General features: G+C 46.8%; 1 protein-coding gene across 1 annotated transcript; it reads left to right on the top strand.

The window, feature by feature from the left end:
- Window positions 1-7,485: 7,485 nt before the first annotated feature.
- Window positions 7,486-8,625, top strand: LOC309560604 (cold-inducible RNA-binding protein-like; the record flags this gene model as incomplete). Its single annotated transcript, XM_082264229.1, has 2 exons — window positions 7,486-7,810; window positions 8,618-8,625. The coding sequence occupies exons 1-2, from the start codon at window positions 7,528-7,530 to the stop codon at window positions 8,623-8,625; spliced, it is 291 nt and encodes a 96-aa protein (XP_082120355.1). The 5' UTR covers window positions 7,486-7,527.
- Between the last annotated feature and the right edge of the window lie 9,824 nt (window positions 8,626-18,449).

Here is an 18,449-nt window from a genome sequence, read left to right as displayed (position 1 = left end):
GATTCTCATTTTGGCCAGAATCGTGCAGCTCTAATATATATATACACACACACACGCATAGCAGCCCACATTACATTATTATATAGCCATCAAGCAGTGTCTGGCCTACCTGGTGATGACTGGTCCTGGCGCTCTGATCCGATGGCCTGGTCTTTAAAGGGGCAAATCCTTGCGATCCAGAAGTGGTTAAACCTGCAGGAGGACCGGTGTTTTTATCTATTAATGACTTTACTATTGCTTTAGGCCTGGTTCACATGTATGCGGGTTGGTGGTTCACATGTATGCGGGTTGGCGGCCCACATTTGCACAGGCATAGCAGCCCATTGATGTGAATGGGCTTGAGCTGCTATGCCTGCGTTTGCAGCTGAAAAAAGATGCATGCAGAATTTAAAAAAATGCAGTGGCCATGAAATCCATCCTTCTTTTGCACCATGCGACTTACCTGCCGTTGCTGCACACGCAAACTGTTTTTAAATGCCGTGCCCACGTATACAAAAAATGCAGAAAGCTTGCCAGAGCAGGAACTGCAGGTTAGTCGCATGGTGCAAAAGCAGGATGGATTTCAAGGCCACTGAATTTTAAAAAAAATGCTGCATGCACCTTTTTTCTGCGGAAAATGAGGGCATAGCAGCCCGTTCAAATCAATGGGCTGCTATGCCTGTGCAAATGTGGGCTGCCAACCCGCATACATGTGAACCACCAACCCGCATACATGTGAACCACCAACCCGCATACATGCGAACCAGGCCTAAAGCAATAGTAAAGTAATTTATAAACAACACCTCCTTCAGGTTTAACCACATCTCGACCACAAGGATTTGCCCTCTTAATGACCAGGCCATCGGATCGGAGCCGAGCGCCAGGACCAGTTATCACCAGTTAGGCCAGACACTGCTTGATGACCTATTTTAGGCCTGGTTCACAGAGTCTGTACTGACTGACTATATAATAATGTGCATAAGTGAACCAAAGCCCCTAAATTCAGCAATGAAATTGAAGTGAGGTGGAAATTTAATAATTTAAATTTAATAATAGAATACCGTGATAATACCGTATACCGTGGCAAAACCTTAATCAATTAATCGCAGCATGAAAATCTGATACCGTCACAAGCCTAATGCAAGGTATAGCCATGATCGTTAGAGCAATAATTCTAGCACAAGACCTCCTCTGTAACTCTAAACATGTAACCGTTAAAATGTTTTAAAGCGTCACCTTTGGAGATTTTTAAGTACTGAAGTTTGTAGCCATTCCACATATGTGCACAAGGCATGACGTTAGGTATCTATTTACTCGGCATAACATCATCCTTTACATTATACAAAACAATTGGACTAACTTTGTTTTGGGTGTTTTTTTTTTTTCATGAAAGTCTATTTCTTCCCAAAAAATTTGCATTTGAAAGACCGCTGTGACATAAAATATTGCAACGATCACCATTTTATTCTCTAGGGTCTCTATTGTTATTGTGGCATTTTTTAAATACCGAGTTTCTCTGCTCCTCAGCCTGACTTGTGAATTGATACATTTGGATGACTCATTCCTCACTCAGCAGTTCACTCACTCAATAGAAAACAGCTCTGGTAATATGATCCTAGAGTGAGAGACTTAGCTCCTCCCTGTAACCAATCAGACGGCTCCCACTCAGCACACACCCACATGCTTCCTTCCTGGGCTCAGAGAGACACAGTGCCTGCCTTCTACAAGTGTCTGCAAGTACTTTTACCATACACTGTCACTAGATAGACAGATGGAGAGATAGATATACAGATAGATGGAGAGACAGATATACAGATAGATAGAAATACATACACGGGCATAGCAGTATATATATATATATATATATATATATATATATATATATATATATATATATATATAGATGCACAGGCATAGCAGCCCACATTACATTAGTATATAGCCATCAAGCAGTGTCTGGCCTACCTGGTGATGACTGGTCCTGGCGCTCCGATCCGATGGCCTGGTCATTAAGGGGGCTAAATCCTTGCGGCCCAAAAGTGGTTAAACCTGCAGGAGGACCGGTGTTTTTATTTGTAAATTACTTTACTATTGCTTTAGGCCTGGTTCACATGTATGTGGGTTGGCGGTTCACATGTATGCGGGTTGGCGGTTCACATGTATGCGGGTTGGCGGTTCACATGTATGCACAGGGATAGGGATAGCAGCCCATTGATTTGAATGGGGTTGGGCTGCTATGCCTGCGTTTTCAGCTAAAAAAGCTGCATGCAGAATTTTAAGAAATGCAGTGGCGGTGAACCCCATCCTGCTTTTGCACCATGCGACTTAATCCTCGCAGAAGTAGGATGGATTTAAAGGCCACTGCATTTTTTTTAAAATGCTGCATGCACCTTTTTTCTGCGTAAAATGAGGGCATAGCAGCCCATTCAAATCAATGGGCTGCTATGCCTGTGCAAATGTGCATACATGTGAACCGCCAACCCGCATACATGTGAACCGCCAACCCGCATACATGTGAACCAGGCCTAAAGCATGTGAAAAGTAATTTACAAATAAAAACACCGCTCCTCCTGCAGGTTTAACCACTTCTGGGCCGCAAGGATTTAGCCCCTAATGACCAGGCCATCGGATCAGAGCGCCAGGACCAGTCATCACCAGGTAGGCCAGACACTGCTTGATGGCTTATTTTAGGCCTGGTTCACAGAGTCTGTACTGACTGACTATATAATTATGTGCAAAAGTGAACCAAAGTCCCTAAATTCAGCAATGAAATTGAAGTGAGGTAGAAATTTAATAATTTAAGTTTAATAATTGAATACCGTGATAATACCGTATACCGTGACAAAACCCTAATCAATTAATCGCAGCATGGAAATCTGATATCGTCACATTTAATATATATATATATATATATATATATATATATATATATATATATATATATATATATATATATATATATATATATATATATATATATATATATATATATATATATATATAGTTTGATTTTAACTTGTAAGCAACATGTCAGAAAAAGGGTTATGATCCAAGGGGGTTAAGCTTTTATTTAGGAGCTCTTGGACATTATTCATTTTGGCCATTAAATTATTTAATTGATTCTGGTCATTGAAAGGAATTATTGCTCAAGCACTAACGTTTACTAGCTGTTAGTAGCTTCAAGTGTGTTTTCTGCCAAAACTCTGATGCTCCTGAACGCACTGGCAGTTTTTTTCCTGCCACTAAATGCTGCTAAAAGCCTATGTGTGCATGGACACATAGGCTAACATGGAGAGGTGTTTAGAGGCAGGAAAAAAAAAAAATGCAGACGCCCCCTAGAAGCAGATGTAAAACTGTCCAGTGTGCATGAGACCTGAGGGTCTGAAAGCCAGCGTAATTGAGGCCAGTTTGCATATAGGCCCTAAACTCATTAGTGTAGAGCAGCATTTTTATTTTTGCTTGCAGTTAACTGGCCCTTGGGGGCAATGAGGCAGAATTCCTCCCACTGATGCCGGCGACGGGGCAGAATTCCTCCCACTGATGCCGGCGACGGGGCAGAATTCCTCCCACTGATGCCGGCGACGGGGCAGAATTCCTCCCACTGACGCCGGCGACGGGGCAGAATTCCTCCCACTGACGCCGGCGACGGGGCAGAATTCCTCCCACTGACGCCGACGACGGGGCAGAATTCCTCCCACTGACGCCGGGGCCGAATTCCTCCCACTGACGCCGACGCCGGGGCCGAATTCCTCCCACTGTCGCCGACGACGGGGCAGAATTCCTCCCACTGTCGCCGACGACGGGGCAGAATTCCTCCCACTGTCGCCGACGACGGGGCAGAATTCCTCCCACTGTCGCCGACGACGGGGCAGAATTCCTCCCACTGACGCCGACGACGGGGCAGAATTCCTCCCACTGACGCCGACGACGGGGCAGAATTCCTCCCACTGACGCCGACGACGGGGCAGAATTCCTCCCACTGACGCCGACGACGGGGCAGAATTCCTCCCACTGACGCCGACGACGGGGCAGAATTCCTCCCACTGACGCCGGGGCAGAATTCCTCCCACTGACGCCGGGGCAGAATTCCTCCCACTGACGCCGACGACGGGGCAGAATTCCTCCCACTGACGCAGACGACGGGGCAGAATTCCTCCCACTGACGCAGACGACGGGGCAGAATTCCTCCCACTGACGCAGACGACGGGGCAGAATTCCTCCCACTGACGCAGACGACGGGGCAGAATTCCTCCCACTGACGCAGACGACGGGGCAGAATTCCTCCCACTGACGCAGACAACGGGGCATGGTTTACTCCAACTGGACCCCAGAACATTTTCTACTCCTACTGGCCCCCCTAAAGCCTGAAGGACAGTAAACGGGCCCTTTGTTTAGAAAGTTTGGAAACCAGTGGTGTAGAGGGACATCAGGCGTTAACCACAGACACCAACAATGGGGCAGAACTCCTCCCACGGACACCAACGACGGGGCATTGTTTACTTCCACTGGACCCCAGGACATTTTCTACTCTCACTCGGCCTAGTCTGGCCCCCTTAAAGCCAAAAGGACAGTAAACTAGTCCTTTGTTTAGAAAGTCGGGACACCCCTGGTTTAGAGGGACATCAGGTGTCAACCACTAACGCTAACAGGGCAGAATTCCTCCTACCAACGAGGGGGCAGAATCCCTCCCACTGACACCAAAGACTAGGTATTGTTGACTCCCACTGGAGCACAGGACATTTTCTTCTCCCACTGGCCCTGCTAAAGTCTGAAGGACAGTAAACTGGCCCTTTGTTTAAAAAGTCTGGATACCCCATGTGAATTCCCCCCACTGACGCCAACGGCGTGGGCACAATCCCTCCAACGATGGGGCATTGTTTACTCCCACTGGTTCCAGGACATTTTTTGTTCCTACGGGCCTTAGCCCAGCCCCCTAAAGTCTGAAGGACAGTAAACTGGCCCTTTGTTTATAAAGTCTGAAGACCCCATGTGAATTCCCCCCACTGGCGCCAACGGCGTGGGCACATTTCCCCCCACTGGCGCCAACGGCGGAGGCACAATCCCTCCAACGATGGGGCATTGTTTACTCCCACTGGTTCCAGGACATTTTTTGTTCCTACTGGCCTTAGCCCGGCCCTCTAAAGTCTTTGTTTAGAAAGTCTGAAGACCCCTGTTGTAGAGGGGCATCAGGTGTCAAGCTTATGTGCTGTTGCATTTTGACAGCAAGACAGCCCATACAATCCAACGCGCTGCCTTAGCTAAACAGACGCTAAGAGCAACATTTTTACGCTTCTTTCATTCCATGATTTTTACATAGGTTGACATATGTGCAGGTCAGGAACGCAGGCATAATCGAGTGCATTCCTTACCCACGCAGCAATGCGCTAATCAGTGCACAGGTAAAAACACATAGATGCAGGTCAGAAAGCGGGCATCATCGCATGTTCCCAACCTGCACAGACGCTCACTCTTTCGTACGCATATGCCTCAGCACCGTATGGTTTCGCGTAGTGCATAAAGAAAGAAAAAGGGAGGGGGGGGGGGGGAACCATAACATTTTACCCAGGTACAGCAGTGAAGTGAAATGAATGGGCTGCGGTACCAGCTTTGTGCATGTACAAAACACGCACGCACACGTCAACTTAGATTTAGTATCATGCGCTCTTGCTTGGCATGCTTTTTGCACCATTAACAATTAATGGCACGGCAAGACGCATGAAGTGGTTTTAGCACATTTCGCACTCGTGACACAAATGGCGTGATTTGTGTGTGCCACAAATGGCGTGATTTGTGCGCGCCGCAGCACTACACTACCGTGAAAGCCACCTTAGCGGTAAGAAAAGTATTAAAAAAATAAATACTGGTAAAACATAATCCAATGGGAGAAAGGTTATCCATATATGGTGGTGTGGTGATGAAGGTTTACACACTGCAATGAGTGCCATCAGCAGCCCCTTTATTGTACATTGCTGGTTGCTATGGGTTACAGCTGTATTGCCTCTACTAGAAACAGGCCTCAACCCCCTGCCCGGGCCCCTCACCTTACATTCAGTCATACCTCAGTCTGTCACATACTAACTTATCACTAAACTTCCCCACACACTCACAAAGCACTATTATTACTAACAGGGAAGAAACGAACAGTCCAGCCTATTCACACAAAGGACGAGACTTCGCCGGCCCGCAAGGCTCTGTGGGGCATTAAGCCACACTATTTACCCTGCCGAAGGATTTGTGACGAGCACGGCCGCGCGCTTTACCTGAGTCCGAGGCCTGACGCGTCACGTGCACGCCGGGCGGAGTCCGTGCGAAGAATGCCGAGGAGAAGAGTCCAGAAGAACCAGGGAGGTGCGGGTGGTCAAGGGATAAGAAAAGGGCGGCACAGCCCAGACTGGATCCGCAAAAACCTAGGGTTCAGGGGCTGAGAGGACTGAGGCCTTCCCGACGCCATTAGCCTTGGTAACTCCGCCCTGTGTGTAGCGTCACACTCCGGCGACTGTTCGGGAACAATAAAGTTATTTGAAAATGACAAGCGCCATTTTGTTGGCGCCAGACATTTAGCAACAATAATAAAAAAAAACAAGAAAGTTTTCTTAACTAAATGACATTTCGTTTGCTACGGCAAATCTGCACTACAGTGTATACAAGTGTTATTTTAACCACTTTAGCCCCTGAAGATTTTACCCCCTTGATGACCAGGCCATTTTTTGCGATATGGCACTTTGTTACTTTACCTGACAATAGCCCAGCTACAAAGCTGTACCCGAAATAAAATATATGTCATTTCTTTCCCCACAAATAGAGCTCTCTTTTGGTGGTATTTGATCTTGTTTTTATTTTTTGCGCCGACCGTTTTGGAAAAAAAAAAAAAAAAAAAAATATATATATATATATATATATATATATATATATATATATATATATTACTTTCTGCTATAAAACAGACCCAATAAAAATGTAGAAAATCAAGTTTCTTCATCAATTTTGGCCAATAAGTATTCTGCTTCATATTTTTGGTAAAAAATACCAATAAGTGTATATTGATTGGTTTGCGGAAACGTTATAACGTCTACAAAACTATGGGATAGATTTATGGAATTCTTTTTTTACTAGTAATTGCAGCGATCAGCGATTTTATTTATTTTTTTTAATTAAAAAAAAAGTTTATTAAATTTAGATCAACTCCTTTACATCATATCTGCATATCTCCTCTTCATCACCTCTAAACGCTAGTTTCTCATGTGAACTGCAGAGATTCTCATGTGAGCTGCAGACGACAATCTGCATATGACAGTGATCCAAACACCAGAACGTTTAGTTCTCATGGTCACCCATAGCTGTCATAACCATCTCTGTAGGAGCTTCCTCCTGAGCGATCACCATAACTTTGACTTCTGCCACCGCTGTAATAATCCCGGGATCCACCACCATAGCCTCCACTTCTGCTGTTATCAAACCGGCTGCCTCCATATCCTCCACCACCTCCACGGAAGAACCCTCTGCTGGTTTCTCTTTGACCTGTGCTCCGTACATAGATAAGATCTCATCATGTCTTCTGACGATGGAAAGCTTTTTGTTGGCGGTCTGAGCTTTGATACCAATGAGCAGAGTCTGGAAGATGTATTCTGTAAATACGGACAAATATCTGAAGTGGTTGTGGTGAAGGATCGGGAGACCAAGAGATCGCGTGGCTTTGGTTTTGTCACGTTTGAAAATGCTGAAGATGCAAAAGATGCCATGGAGGGGATGAATGGGAAGTCTGTGGATGGACGTCAGATTCGAGTCGATCAGGCTGGAAAGTCTTCCGGTGACAGGAGAGGAGGCTACAGAGGCGATCAGCGATTTTTAACAAGACTTCGACATTGCAATGGCCAATCTGACACTAATGACACTTTTTGGGGACCAGTGACACCAATACAGTCATCAGTGCTAAATAATATGCACTGTTACTGTATAAATGTTACTGCCAGGAAAGGGGTTAACATCAGGGGCGATCAAAGGGTTAAGTGTGCTCCTAGGGAGTGCTTTCTAACGAGCAGGGCCCTCTATTTCCTCCTGTTCTGAACTGTATTGTAACTGTATTGTCTTCCCTCAAATTGTAAAGCGCTGCGCAAACTGTTGGCGCTATATAAATCCTGTATAATAATAATAACTGTGTGGAGAGTAGATGCACTAGAGGAAAACAGAGATCCCTGTCTCTGCTTAGCAGAAACACAAGATCTCCATCTTCCTCTGTGACAGAACAATGGTCTGCCTTGTTTATATAGGCAGACCGCCGTTCTGCCTCTCCTCTGAACGATTTGCGGGATTTGGTAGACATGGCATTCGCCAGACCCGCTGGTTGGCTCCCACAGAGCCCAATTGTTGCACCAAATGGTTAATGAAACTCACGGAATGGAATTTTCTGACACAAACTTACAGGAAGCACACCTTTTTATTCATTCATTCACTAGTGAAGGGACTTGGCCCGCTTACCAAGTCCCCAAAATAGGCGTACACATCACTTATATATCCACAGTTACGTCACAAGTGCATATACAAAACTACAAAAATTAAACTTTTCTTTCATCTAAGCAAGACATACATCTCAGCTATTTCTTATCAGATTAACAGTTACATTCTGGCTATTTCCCATTAGTTCAGTAGTTTAAGTTTGCGTTTTTGACATCTGTGTATCTATGTATAAAGCACAGACACATAGCAGGGGAGAGAGCGGGGGCTATGTGAGGAGTGGGGGCTGTGTGACCACAACTTCACCGCTGGCTTCTGTAGTTCTACAAGCTGTGCGTTTGTCAGAAACAGACTTGTCAGACATAATCTTCCGCCATTTTAGAAGCCCTCCAGGTGCTGCCACACAATCACAGTGGGAGTGGGTTGCCCGCGGCGTGTGCACGCCCCAGAGCACAAGCCAACAAACAGGTACGTCGGTTCGCGCAGGAGTATATCTGTGCGGGGTGGTCCTCAAGTGGTTAAAGTGGGATGAATAGCTCATCTCTGACTTTTACCTATAGGCAGGCCTATAATAAGGCTTTCCGATAGGTAACATAAATATCACCTAAACTTGCACCATTTAGGAGATATTTACTGTACATGCATGTGGTGACATTACCAGCACATGCACTCTGAAGGAACGGCCACCCAGGCCATTCCTTCAGAGTCCTGTGCCATAAAGGGTGGCTCCCACGCACACGCGCGGTAGTGACATCATCGCAGCTCTGACCAATCAATGCATTGCATACTAGCATGTTGTGCCATTACCTTACTGGGCACAAAAAAAAAAAATGCAGAGCGGTTTACTACCAGTTTAGGTAAAAGAACTTTTTTTACCATTTGCTACTGCTAAATGCTGCTGATCCCCTGAAGCCTCTTTGTAGCCATTATCTCTCTACATTCATGGGTTATGTAAAATGGAGCTCCACCAAAAAGAGGAAGCTCCATTTGTTAGCTTCCTCCCCCACTCCGCTGCCACATTTGGCACCTTTTGGGGGGGAGTGCATACCTGTCAAAACCAGGTACCCGCTCCCACTTCTGGGTAAGATTGCCACAATTGTTGTGCGGCGATCTACGAAGCTTCCAGACCCTCCTTCAACCCCCATCCCCCTGCTGTCATCTGGGAGACACACAGGTCTCAGAAGACAGTGGGACTATTAAGAAAGCACAGCGCAATTTGTGCATGCGCAGTAGGAAACAGGCTGTATATCCGCAAGGCTTCACTTCCTGTTTCCCTTAGTGAAGATGCCGGTGTAACGTGAGAATTACCTACCCCGTGAGAAAAACCTACCCTCGTCACTTCCGGCCAGGAACAGCTGAGCAGCGCAGCAGTGCGCATGCTCACAGCCCCGGATACCTAAAGGAACAACTGAGGAGCGGACTAGTGCGCTTGCGCACTAGTATGAAAATATCACGGTGTACCGTGAAAAAAACCTACCCACGCGGCGGCTACATAAAACAGCTGTGCTGCAATATGAGTCATCTCCGCTCCTGTCCCGGTCACTTCCCTGCTCTTGGCAAGTAAATATAAAAGCGGCTCTTGGCTCCATGATTTATGTTTTCATACACCCGCCGCCGCTTTAATATTTACTTGACGAGAGCAGGGAAGTGACAGGGACAGGAGCGGAGATGACTCATATTGCAGCACAGTTGTTTTAATGTACCCGCATCATTACACACACTGCCGTGCACCGGAAGTGAACAGGGGTAGGTTTTTCTCACGGGTAGGTAATTCTCACGGAACACCGGCGCCAGCACCCAAAGCCGATAGATGGATCAGCTTGGAGTGCTGACATTGCGGGCTCCCTGGACAGGTAAGTGTCTTATATTAAAGGTCAGCAGCTACAGAATTTGTAATTTATTTTTTCCCCAGGCTGGAATTTATCTTTAAGGAGGAGCTCCAGTCATTTTTGTGTTTATTAAAAGTCAGCAGCTACAAAACTGTAGCTGCTGACTTTTAATAAACAGACACTCACCTGTTCCAGGATCCAGCACTGTTCTCACCCCAGCCATCCCTTCCCTCCGTCTTCTGTCCCTGGTGCCTAGGGTTGTCACCTGTACAGGAATGACCCGATCAGACCGGTTTTGACACTTGTGCCCAGGTTTCTGTCCTCCCTAAATCTTGAAACAGCATACCTCCACTCCCAACCCATCATGTTTGTGTCCTGGGGATGGAGCCAGTGCAGGAACTTAGTGGGGGGGTACCCTAAAATTCAGTGATTAGTCCCGCCGGGTGTAGCTTCTCTGCTGTAAGCTCTCTCCCTCTGTGTCTCCGCCCACCCTGCCAGCCTGTGAATGCTTTGCAGTCATTGATTTCTAGGACCGCCGGTGTCCTAGCAACCAATGACGCTTTTTCTTCTGTGCACACACAAATTGGATTTTCACCTCCAAGGCAGCTCCCCCCACTAATTCCGGCCAGTTACTACGTACTCGGCCCAAAAATGTTTAGGGACACCTTTTGGCAGAAAGGATGGTGATTAGGGGCGGGGCATCCATTATGTGGGCGTGTCCATCACTACGCTAAATATTGGGCATGGCTTAAAAGGGGTGTGGTTAAATAGAGTGTTTACATCCACCTGTCTATAGGGATGCATGGACCTTCCCATCAGGTCCGCTTGAAAAACTGACAGGCAGATCTGATTGGACCCGCTGGGTGAAAGGGCCCTTTGTGATTGTGTCAGCTAGGAGTGACTGAAAGAAATACGTTTTTAAACCTGCACTGCCCTATTTCTCACAGTCAGGACAGTGATACATGAAAACAAGAGATACCATCTTTCTCAGCTAACAGCATTTTTTTACTTCTATCTTAAAGTCTAAAAGATAAAAGTAAAAGAGTGCTGTTAGGTGAGATGTAGCACTCCCTTGAATGTTAGAATTCGGCAAGTGCACTTTTAAACCCAATTTCTCACAGTCAAGTGACTGCTGGATAAAAAAAAAAACCCTTTACCTTTAAAAACTTATCAGTGCAGTCAGAGCATTCTCATCAGAGCAGTCTCATCAGTGCAGTCAGAGCATTCTCATCAGAGCAGTCTCATCAGTGCAGTCAGAGCAGTCTCATCAGAGCAGTCTCATCAGTGCAGTCAGAGCAGTCTCATCAGTGCAGTCAGAGCAGTCTCATCAGTGCAGACTTATCAGTGCAGTCAGATCAGTCTCATTAGATCAGTCTCATTAGAGCAGTCTCATCAATGCAGTCAGAGCAGTTTCATTAGAGCAGTGTCATCAGTGCAGTCAGAGCAGTGTCATCAGTGCAGTCAGAGCAGTCTCGTTAGTGCAGACAGATCGGTCTCTTCTGTGTGGCCAGAGCAGTCTCATCAGTGCAGTCAGAGCAGTCTCCTCAGAGCAGTCTCATCAGCGCAGTCAGAATAGTCTCATCAGTGTGGCTAGAGCAGTCTCATCAGTGCAGTCAGAGCAGTCTCATCAGAGAAGTCAGAGCAGTCTCATCAGTGCAGTCAGAGCAGTCTCATCAGAGCAGTTATATTAGTACAGTCAGAGCAGTCTCATAAGTGCAGTCTCATCAGTGCAGCCTCATCAGTGCAGCCCAAGAAGTCTCATCAGAGCAGTCTCATCTGTGCAGTCAGAGCAGTCTCATCAGAGCAGTCTCATTAGTACAGTCAGAGCAGTCTCATCAGAGCAGTGTCATTAGTACAGTCAGAGCAGTCTCATCAGTGCAATCAGAGTAGTCTCATCAGTGCGGCCAGAGCAGTCTCATCAGTACAGTTCTGGTGAACTCCATTCCCAAGAGGGTTAAGGCATTGCTGGAAAATAATGGTGGCCACCAGTGGCAGCTGGTGCTCACAAATTTGGGGGGGGGGCGCAAACAGAAAAATGTAATAGGCATTGTTTAGCGGCAAAAAACGCTGCAAAAAATTGCATGACTTTGAGGTCACAAAAGTGTGAAAGGGGCCTTCAGTAATCAAAGTATAGTGTGCCCCCTTCAATGCAGAGTGACCATAGCGTGCCCCCTTCAATGCAGAAAGAACACAGCGTGCCCCCTTCAATGCAGAAAGACCACAGCGTGCCCCCTTCAATGCAGAGTGACCACAGCGTGCCCCCATCAATGCAGAGTGACCACAGCGTGCCCCCATCAATGCAGAGTGACCACAGCGTGCCCCCATCAATGCAGAGTGACCACAGTGTGCCCCCATCAATGCAGAGTGACCACAGCATGCCCCCTTCAATGTAGAGTTACCACAGCATGCCCCCTTCAATGCAGAGTGACCAGCGTGCCCCCTTCAATGCAGAGTGACCACAGCATGCCCCCTTCAATGCAGAGTGACCACAGCGTGCCCCCTTAAATGTAGAGTGACCACAGCATGCCCCCTTCAATGCAGAGTGACCACAGCGTGCCCCCATCAATGCAGAGTGACCACAGCGTGCCCACTTCAATGCAGAGTGACCACAGCGTGCCCCCTTCAATGCAGAGTGACCACATCGTGCCCCCTTCAATGCGGAGTGACCACAGCGTGCCCCCTTCAATGCAGAGTGACCACACCGTGCCCCCTTCAATGCAGAGTGACCACAGCGTGCCCCCTTCAATGCAGAGTGACCACAGCATGCCCCCATCAATGCAGAGTGACCACAGCGTGCAGAGAGACCAGTGCACTTACCTGATGCAGCGGCGGCTTCTCCTCAGTCCTCTGTGTCTCCCGAGTCCTCCTCCTCCTCCTTGGCCAATGGCAAAGGTTTACCTTTCGGCCAATCAGGAAACGGGTCTCGGACCCGCTTCCTGATTGTCCAGGAGGAGGATCCGTGTGACAATAGCGAATATTCAATCGCTATTGTCACACAATGGGTGGGCTCAAGGCGCACAGCTCTGTGCCCAGGGTCCACCCCATTTCTGAAGCCTATTAAAGCCTCTGGCTCTAATCACGTGCTTCAGAAGAAAATAAAAAAACATTGAACTCCATGCGTCCGGCACACCGCATGTAGATTAGGGGGCCGGACGCATGGATGGGGGGGGGGGGTTGGCGCCCCCAATGCACCGGCCACACAAAATATTGACACTTTTGGCCCAATTTAGACATTATTACTTAGGGGTGTACTCACTTTTGTTGTCAGTGGTTTAGTCATTAATGTCTGTGTGTTAAATTATTTTGAGGGGACAGCAAATTTACACTGTTATACAAGCTGTGCCCTCACTACTGTACATTGTAGCAAAGTGTCATTTCATAAGTGTTGTCACATGAAAAGATATAATAAAATATTTACAAAAATGTGTGGGGTGTACTCACTTTTGTGAGATACTGTATTAGTGCAGTCAGAGTAGTCTTATTCGTGCAGTCAGAGCGGTCAGAGCGGTCTCATTAGTGCAGTCAAAGCAGTCTCATCAGAGCAATCTCATCAGTGCAGTCAGAGCAGTCTCATCAGAGCAATCTCATCAGTGCAGTCAGAGCAGTCTCATCAGAGCAGTCTCATTGGTGCAGTCAGAGTAGTCTCATTGGAGCAGTCAGAGTAGTATCATCAGTGCGGCTAGAGCAGTCTCATCAGTGTAGTTTCATCAGTGCAGTCAGAGCAGTCTCATCGAGGTAGTCAGAGCAGTCTTAGTGCAGTAAGAGCGGTCTCATTAGAGCAGTCAGAGCAGTCTCATTAGTGCGGCCAGAGCAGTCTTATCAGTGCAGCCAGAGCAGTCTCATCAGTGCAGTCAGAGCAGTCTCATCAGAGCAGTCTCCTCAGTGCAGTCTCATCAGTGCTGCCAGAGCAGTCTCATTGGAGCAGTCAGAGTAGTCTCATCAGTACGGCTAGAGCAGTCTCATCAGTGCAGTTTCATCAGTGCAGTCAGAGCAGTCTCATTGAGATAGTCAGAGCAGTCTTAGTGCAGTAAGAGCGGTCTCATTAGAGCAGTCAGAGCAGTCTCATTAGTGCGGCCAGAGCAGTCTTATCAGTGCAGCCAGAGCAGTCTCATCAGTGCAGTCAGAGCAGTCTCATCAGAGCAGTCTCCTCAGTGCAGTCTCATCAGTGCAGCCTCATCAGTGCAGCCAGAGCAGTCTCATCAGTGCAGTCAGAGCAGTCTCATCAGAGCAGTCTCCTCAGTGCAGTCTCATCAGTGCAGCCTCATAAGTGCAGCCAGAGCAGTCTCATCGGAGCAGTCAGAGCAGTCTCATCTGTGCAGCCAGAGCAGTCTCATCAGTACAGTCTCATGAGTGCAGTCAGAGCAGTCTCATCAGAGCAATCTCATTAGTACAGTCAAAGCTGTCTCATCAGTGCAGTCAGAGCAGTCTCATCAGTGCAATCAGTGCAGTCTCATCAGTGCAGTCAGTGCAGTCTCATCAGTGCAGTCTCATCAGTGCAGTCAGAGTAGTCTTGTTGGTGCAGTCTCATCAGAGCAGTCTCAATAGTGCAGTCAGAGTAGTCTCATTGGTGCAGTCAGAGCAGTCTCATCTATGCAGTTAGAGCAGTTTCATCAGTGCAGTCTCATTAGTGCGGTCAGAGCAGTCTCATCAGCGCAGTCAGAGCAGTCCTCCACTCCGCAGGCTGTGTCCCGCTGTCCGCCATGTCCCTGTGATCCAGCCTGTGTCCTACTGTCCACCGTGTCCCTATGATTCATCCATCCTCCGAATCCAGTAGAGTGGATGTCTGTGTCTCTTTAGGCCTCATGCACACAGGGCGTTTTTACAGCTGCTTTTAAGAGCGTCAGATGGTTTTCTTTTGAAGCTTAAAAATGCCCCTCCATGTTATTCTATGGCATCATGCACACATAGGCCTTTAGGAGCTGTAAGTGGCATAGGCGTTTTGAAGCTGTAAAAAAACCCAGTGGGTTCTGGAGCAGGAGCGTTAGACTGTAAAAACGCCTGATGCAGAGAAAGGCTGCTAAATGTGAACGCTGATAAACGTGGCTAAACGCACATTAACCCCAATGCAAAACGCTTCTAAAAGCGTGTTTTTACTGCTGTTTTTTTCTGGCATCAGAACTGGCTTTTCAGCTCGTTTTTTCAAACGCCCGGTGTGCAGGAGGCCTTACTGTACAGGCAGCACCTTCTCAACCTTCTACTGACCAGACGTTGTCTGGCTGCACACATCTTCCTCTTCCTGCCTTGCTGGACTTCACCGATGGCACCACTAAAAATACATCCTTTCCTGGCCAATGCGATGGACATCACTGTCTGTTTTTAAGAATTTTGTGGCTACTGCATGCAAACATTTATCAACATAAGTGATCTGTTGTCATTATAAAAATACACACCTCTGAAGAAAGAATGAACTTCCGAAACGCATCGGGTATTTTTTTGCCTATTCTGCCACAGGGCCTTCATCATAGTAGTCCAAGGATCTATACAGATCTATATATACTTGTTTGTATCATGTTGATTTTTATATACATCAGCCACCATTGCTGTGTTTTCTTTTTAATCAATTGTTAATAAAACTTGTATGATCTTACATACCTTGTTGACATTACATCTTTCCACTTTGACGATACAATATAGTTAGGACAGTAAAGTCCCACTTAGGGGGTTCCTTTCCATTTTTTCTATGATCCAGCCTGTGTCCTGCTGTCCGCCGTGTCCCTATGATCCAGCCCATGTCCTGCCGATCACTCAGCTTGTAAGCGGTTAATTTAAGTCAGAGACTTGTTTTGCAGCAGAAGGTCTGCGCTCGGCTTGTTTTGCCTCAAACTGGCGCAGGTGCTGCAGGACATACTGACTTTCACAGGCTACCGATTTTCATGCTACACTGGCCCTACGCCGCCTCCATCCCGATCTCTGTGACAGAGGCGCATTTTTGGCAAATCGGGGATGTTGGCAACTATGCTTTTTGCAGTCATTATCTCTCTACATTATTGGGTTATTTAAAGAAGAGCTCCAGTTAATTTTATTTATTAAAAGTCAGCAGGTATTAAAAGTGTAGCTGCTGATTTTTAATAAACAGACACTTACCTGCCCAAGGATCCAGCAATGTGGTCACCAGAGCCGCCCCTTTCCCCCCGTCTTCTGTCTCTTGCGCCTAGGGTTGCCACCTGTACGGGAATGACCCTGACAGTCTGAGTTTTGCCACTTGTGCCCGGGTTTCTGTCCTCCTAAAACCTGGACACAGAATACCTTCAGTCTCAACCAATCATTTATCTGTCTTGGGAATGGAGCAAGTGCGGAAATTCAGTGGGCAGTATCCTTGAATTCAGTGATTATTCCTGCCAGTTGTGGCTTTCTCTGCTGTGCGCTCTCACCCTCTGCCTTCTCCCCTGTTGGAGGCCTACCAACCATTAGATCAGCAGTCAGCGCCCCCCATTAGAAACCACCGTTATATCAGGGTCACCTTACATCAGCATCTCCCTTACAGACCCCCATTACATTAGATTCTCTTTATATTAGCACCCCCTCCTTAAAGTGGAGTTCCAACCGTTTTGGTGTTTATTAAAATTACACATTTTGTTGTAGCTGCTGACTTTGAATAAACATACAGTGGGTACGGAAAGTATTCAGACCCCCTTAAAGTTTTCACTCTTTGTTATATTGCAGCCATTTGCTAAAATCATTTAAGTTCATTCTTCTTCCTCATGAATGTACACATAGCACCCCATACTGACAGAAAAACACAGAATTGTTGGCATTGTTGCAGATTTATTAAAAAGAAAAACTGAAATATCACATGGTCCTAAGTATTCAGACCCTTTGCTCAGTATTTAGTAGAAGCCCCCTTTTGATCTAATACAGCCAGGAGTCTTTCACACCTGGATTTGGGGATCCTCTGCCATTCCTCCTTGCAGATCCTCTCCAGTTCTGTCAGGTTGGATGGTAAATGTTGGTGGACAGCCATTTTTAGGTCTCTCCAGAGATGCTCAATTGGGTTTAAGTCAGGGCTCTGGCTGGGCCATTCAAGAACAGTCACGGAGTTGTTGTGAAGCCACTCCTTCGTTATTTTAGCTGTGTGCTTAGGGTCATTGTCTTGTTGGAAGGTAAACCTTCGGCCCAGTCTGAGGTCCAGAGCACTCTGGAGAAGGTTTTTGTCCAGGATATCCCTGTACTTGGCCGCATTCATCTTTCCCTCGATTGCAACTAGTCGTCCTGTCCCTGCAGCTGAAAAACACCCCCACAGCATGATGCTGCCACCACCATGCTTCACTGTTGGGACTGTATTGGACAGGTGATGAGCAGTGCCTGGTTTTCTCCACACATGCCGCTTAGAATTAAGGCCAAAAAGTTCTATTTTGGTCTCATCAGACCAGAGAATCTTATTTCTCACCATCTTGGAGTCCTTCAGGTGTTTTTTAGCAAACTCCATGCGGGCTTTCATGTGTCTTACACTGAGGAGAGGAGAGGCTTCCGTCGGGCCACTCTGCCATAAAGCCCCGACTGGTGGAGGGCTGCAGTGATGGTTGACTTTCTACAACTTTCTCCCATCTCCTGACTGCATCTCTGGAGCTCAGCCACAGTGATCTTTGGGTTCTTCTTTACCTCTCTCGCCAAGGCTCTTCTCCCCCGATAGCTCAGTTTGGCCGGACGGCCAGCTCTAGGAAGGGTTCTGGTCATCCCAAACGTCTTCCATTTGAGGATTATGGAGGCCACTGTGCTCTTAGGAACCTTAAGTGCAGCAGAAATCTTTTTGTAACCTTGGCCAGATCTGTGCCTTGCCACAATTCTGTCTCTGAGCTCTTCAGGCAGTTCCTTTGCCCTCATGATTCTCATTTGCTCTGACATGCATTTCCTAATCAAGTCCAATCAGTATAATCAAACACAGCTGGACTCAAATGAAGGTGTAGAACCATCTCAAGGATGATCAGAAGAAATGGAAGGCACCTGAGTTAAATATATGAGTGTCACAGCAAAGGGTCTGAATACTTAGGACCATGTGATATTTCAGTTTTTCTTTTTTAATAAATCTGCAACAATGTCAACAATTCTGTGTTTTTCTGTCAATATGGGGAGCTGTGTGTACATTCATGAGGAAGAAGAATGAACTTAAATGATTTTAGCAAATGGCTGCAATATAACAAAGAGTGAAAAATTTAAGGGGGTATGAATACTTTCCGTACCCACTGTATGCTT

Source organism: Pelophylax lessonae (genome assembly GCF_965119305.1).
Source record: "Pelophylax lessonae genome assembly, chromosome: 7".
Lineage (NCBI taxonomy): Eukaryota > Metazoa > Chordata > Amphibia > Anura > Ranidae > Pelophylax > Pelophylax lessonae.
Note: the sequence above shows the minus strand (reverse complement) of the source record. Positions and strands in the feature narration are given on the sequence as shown.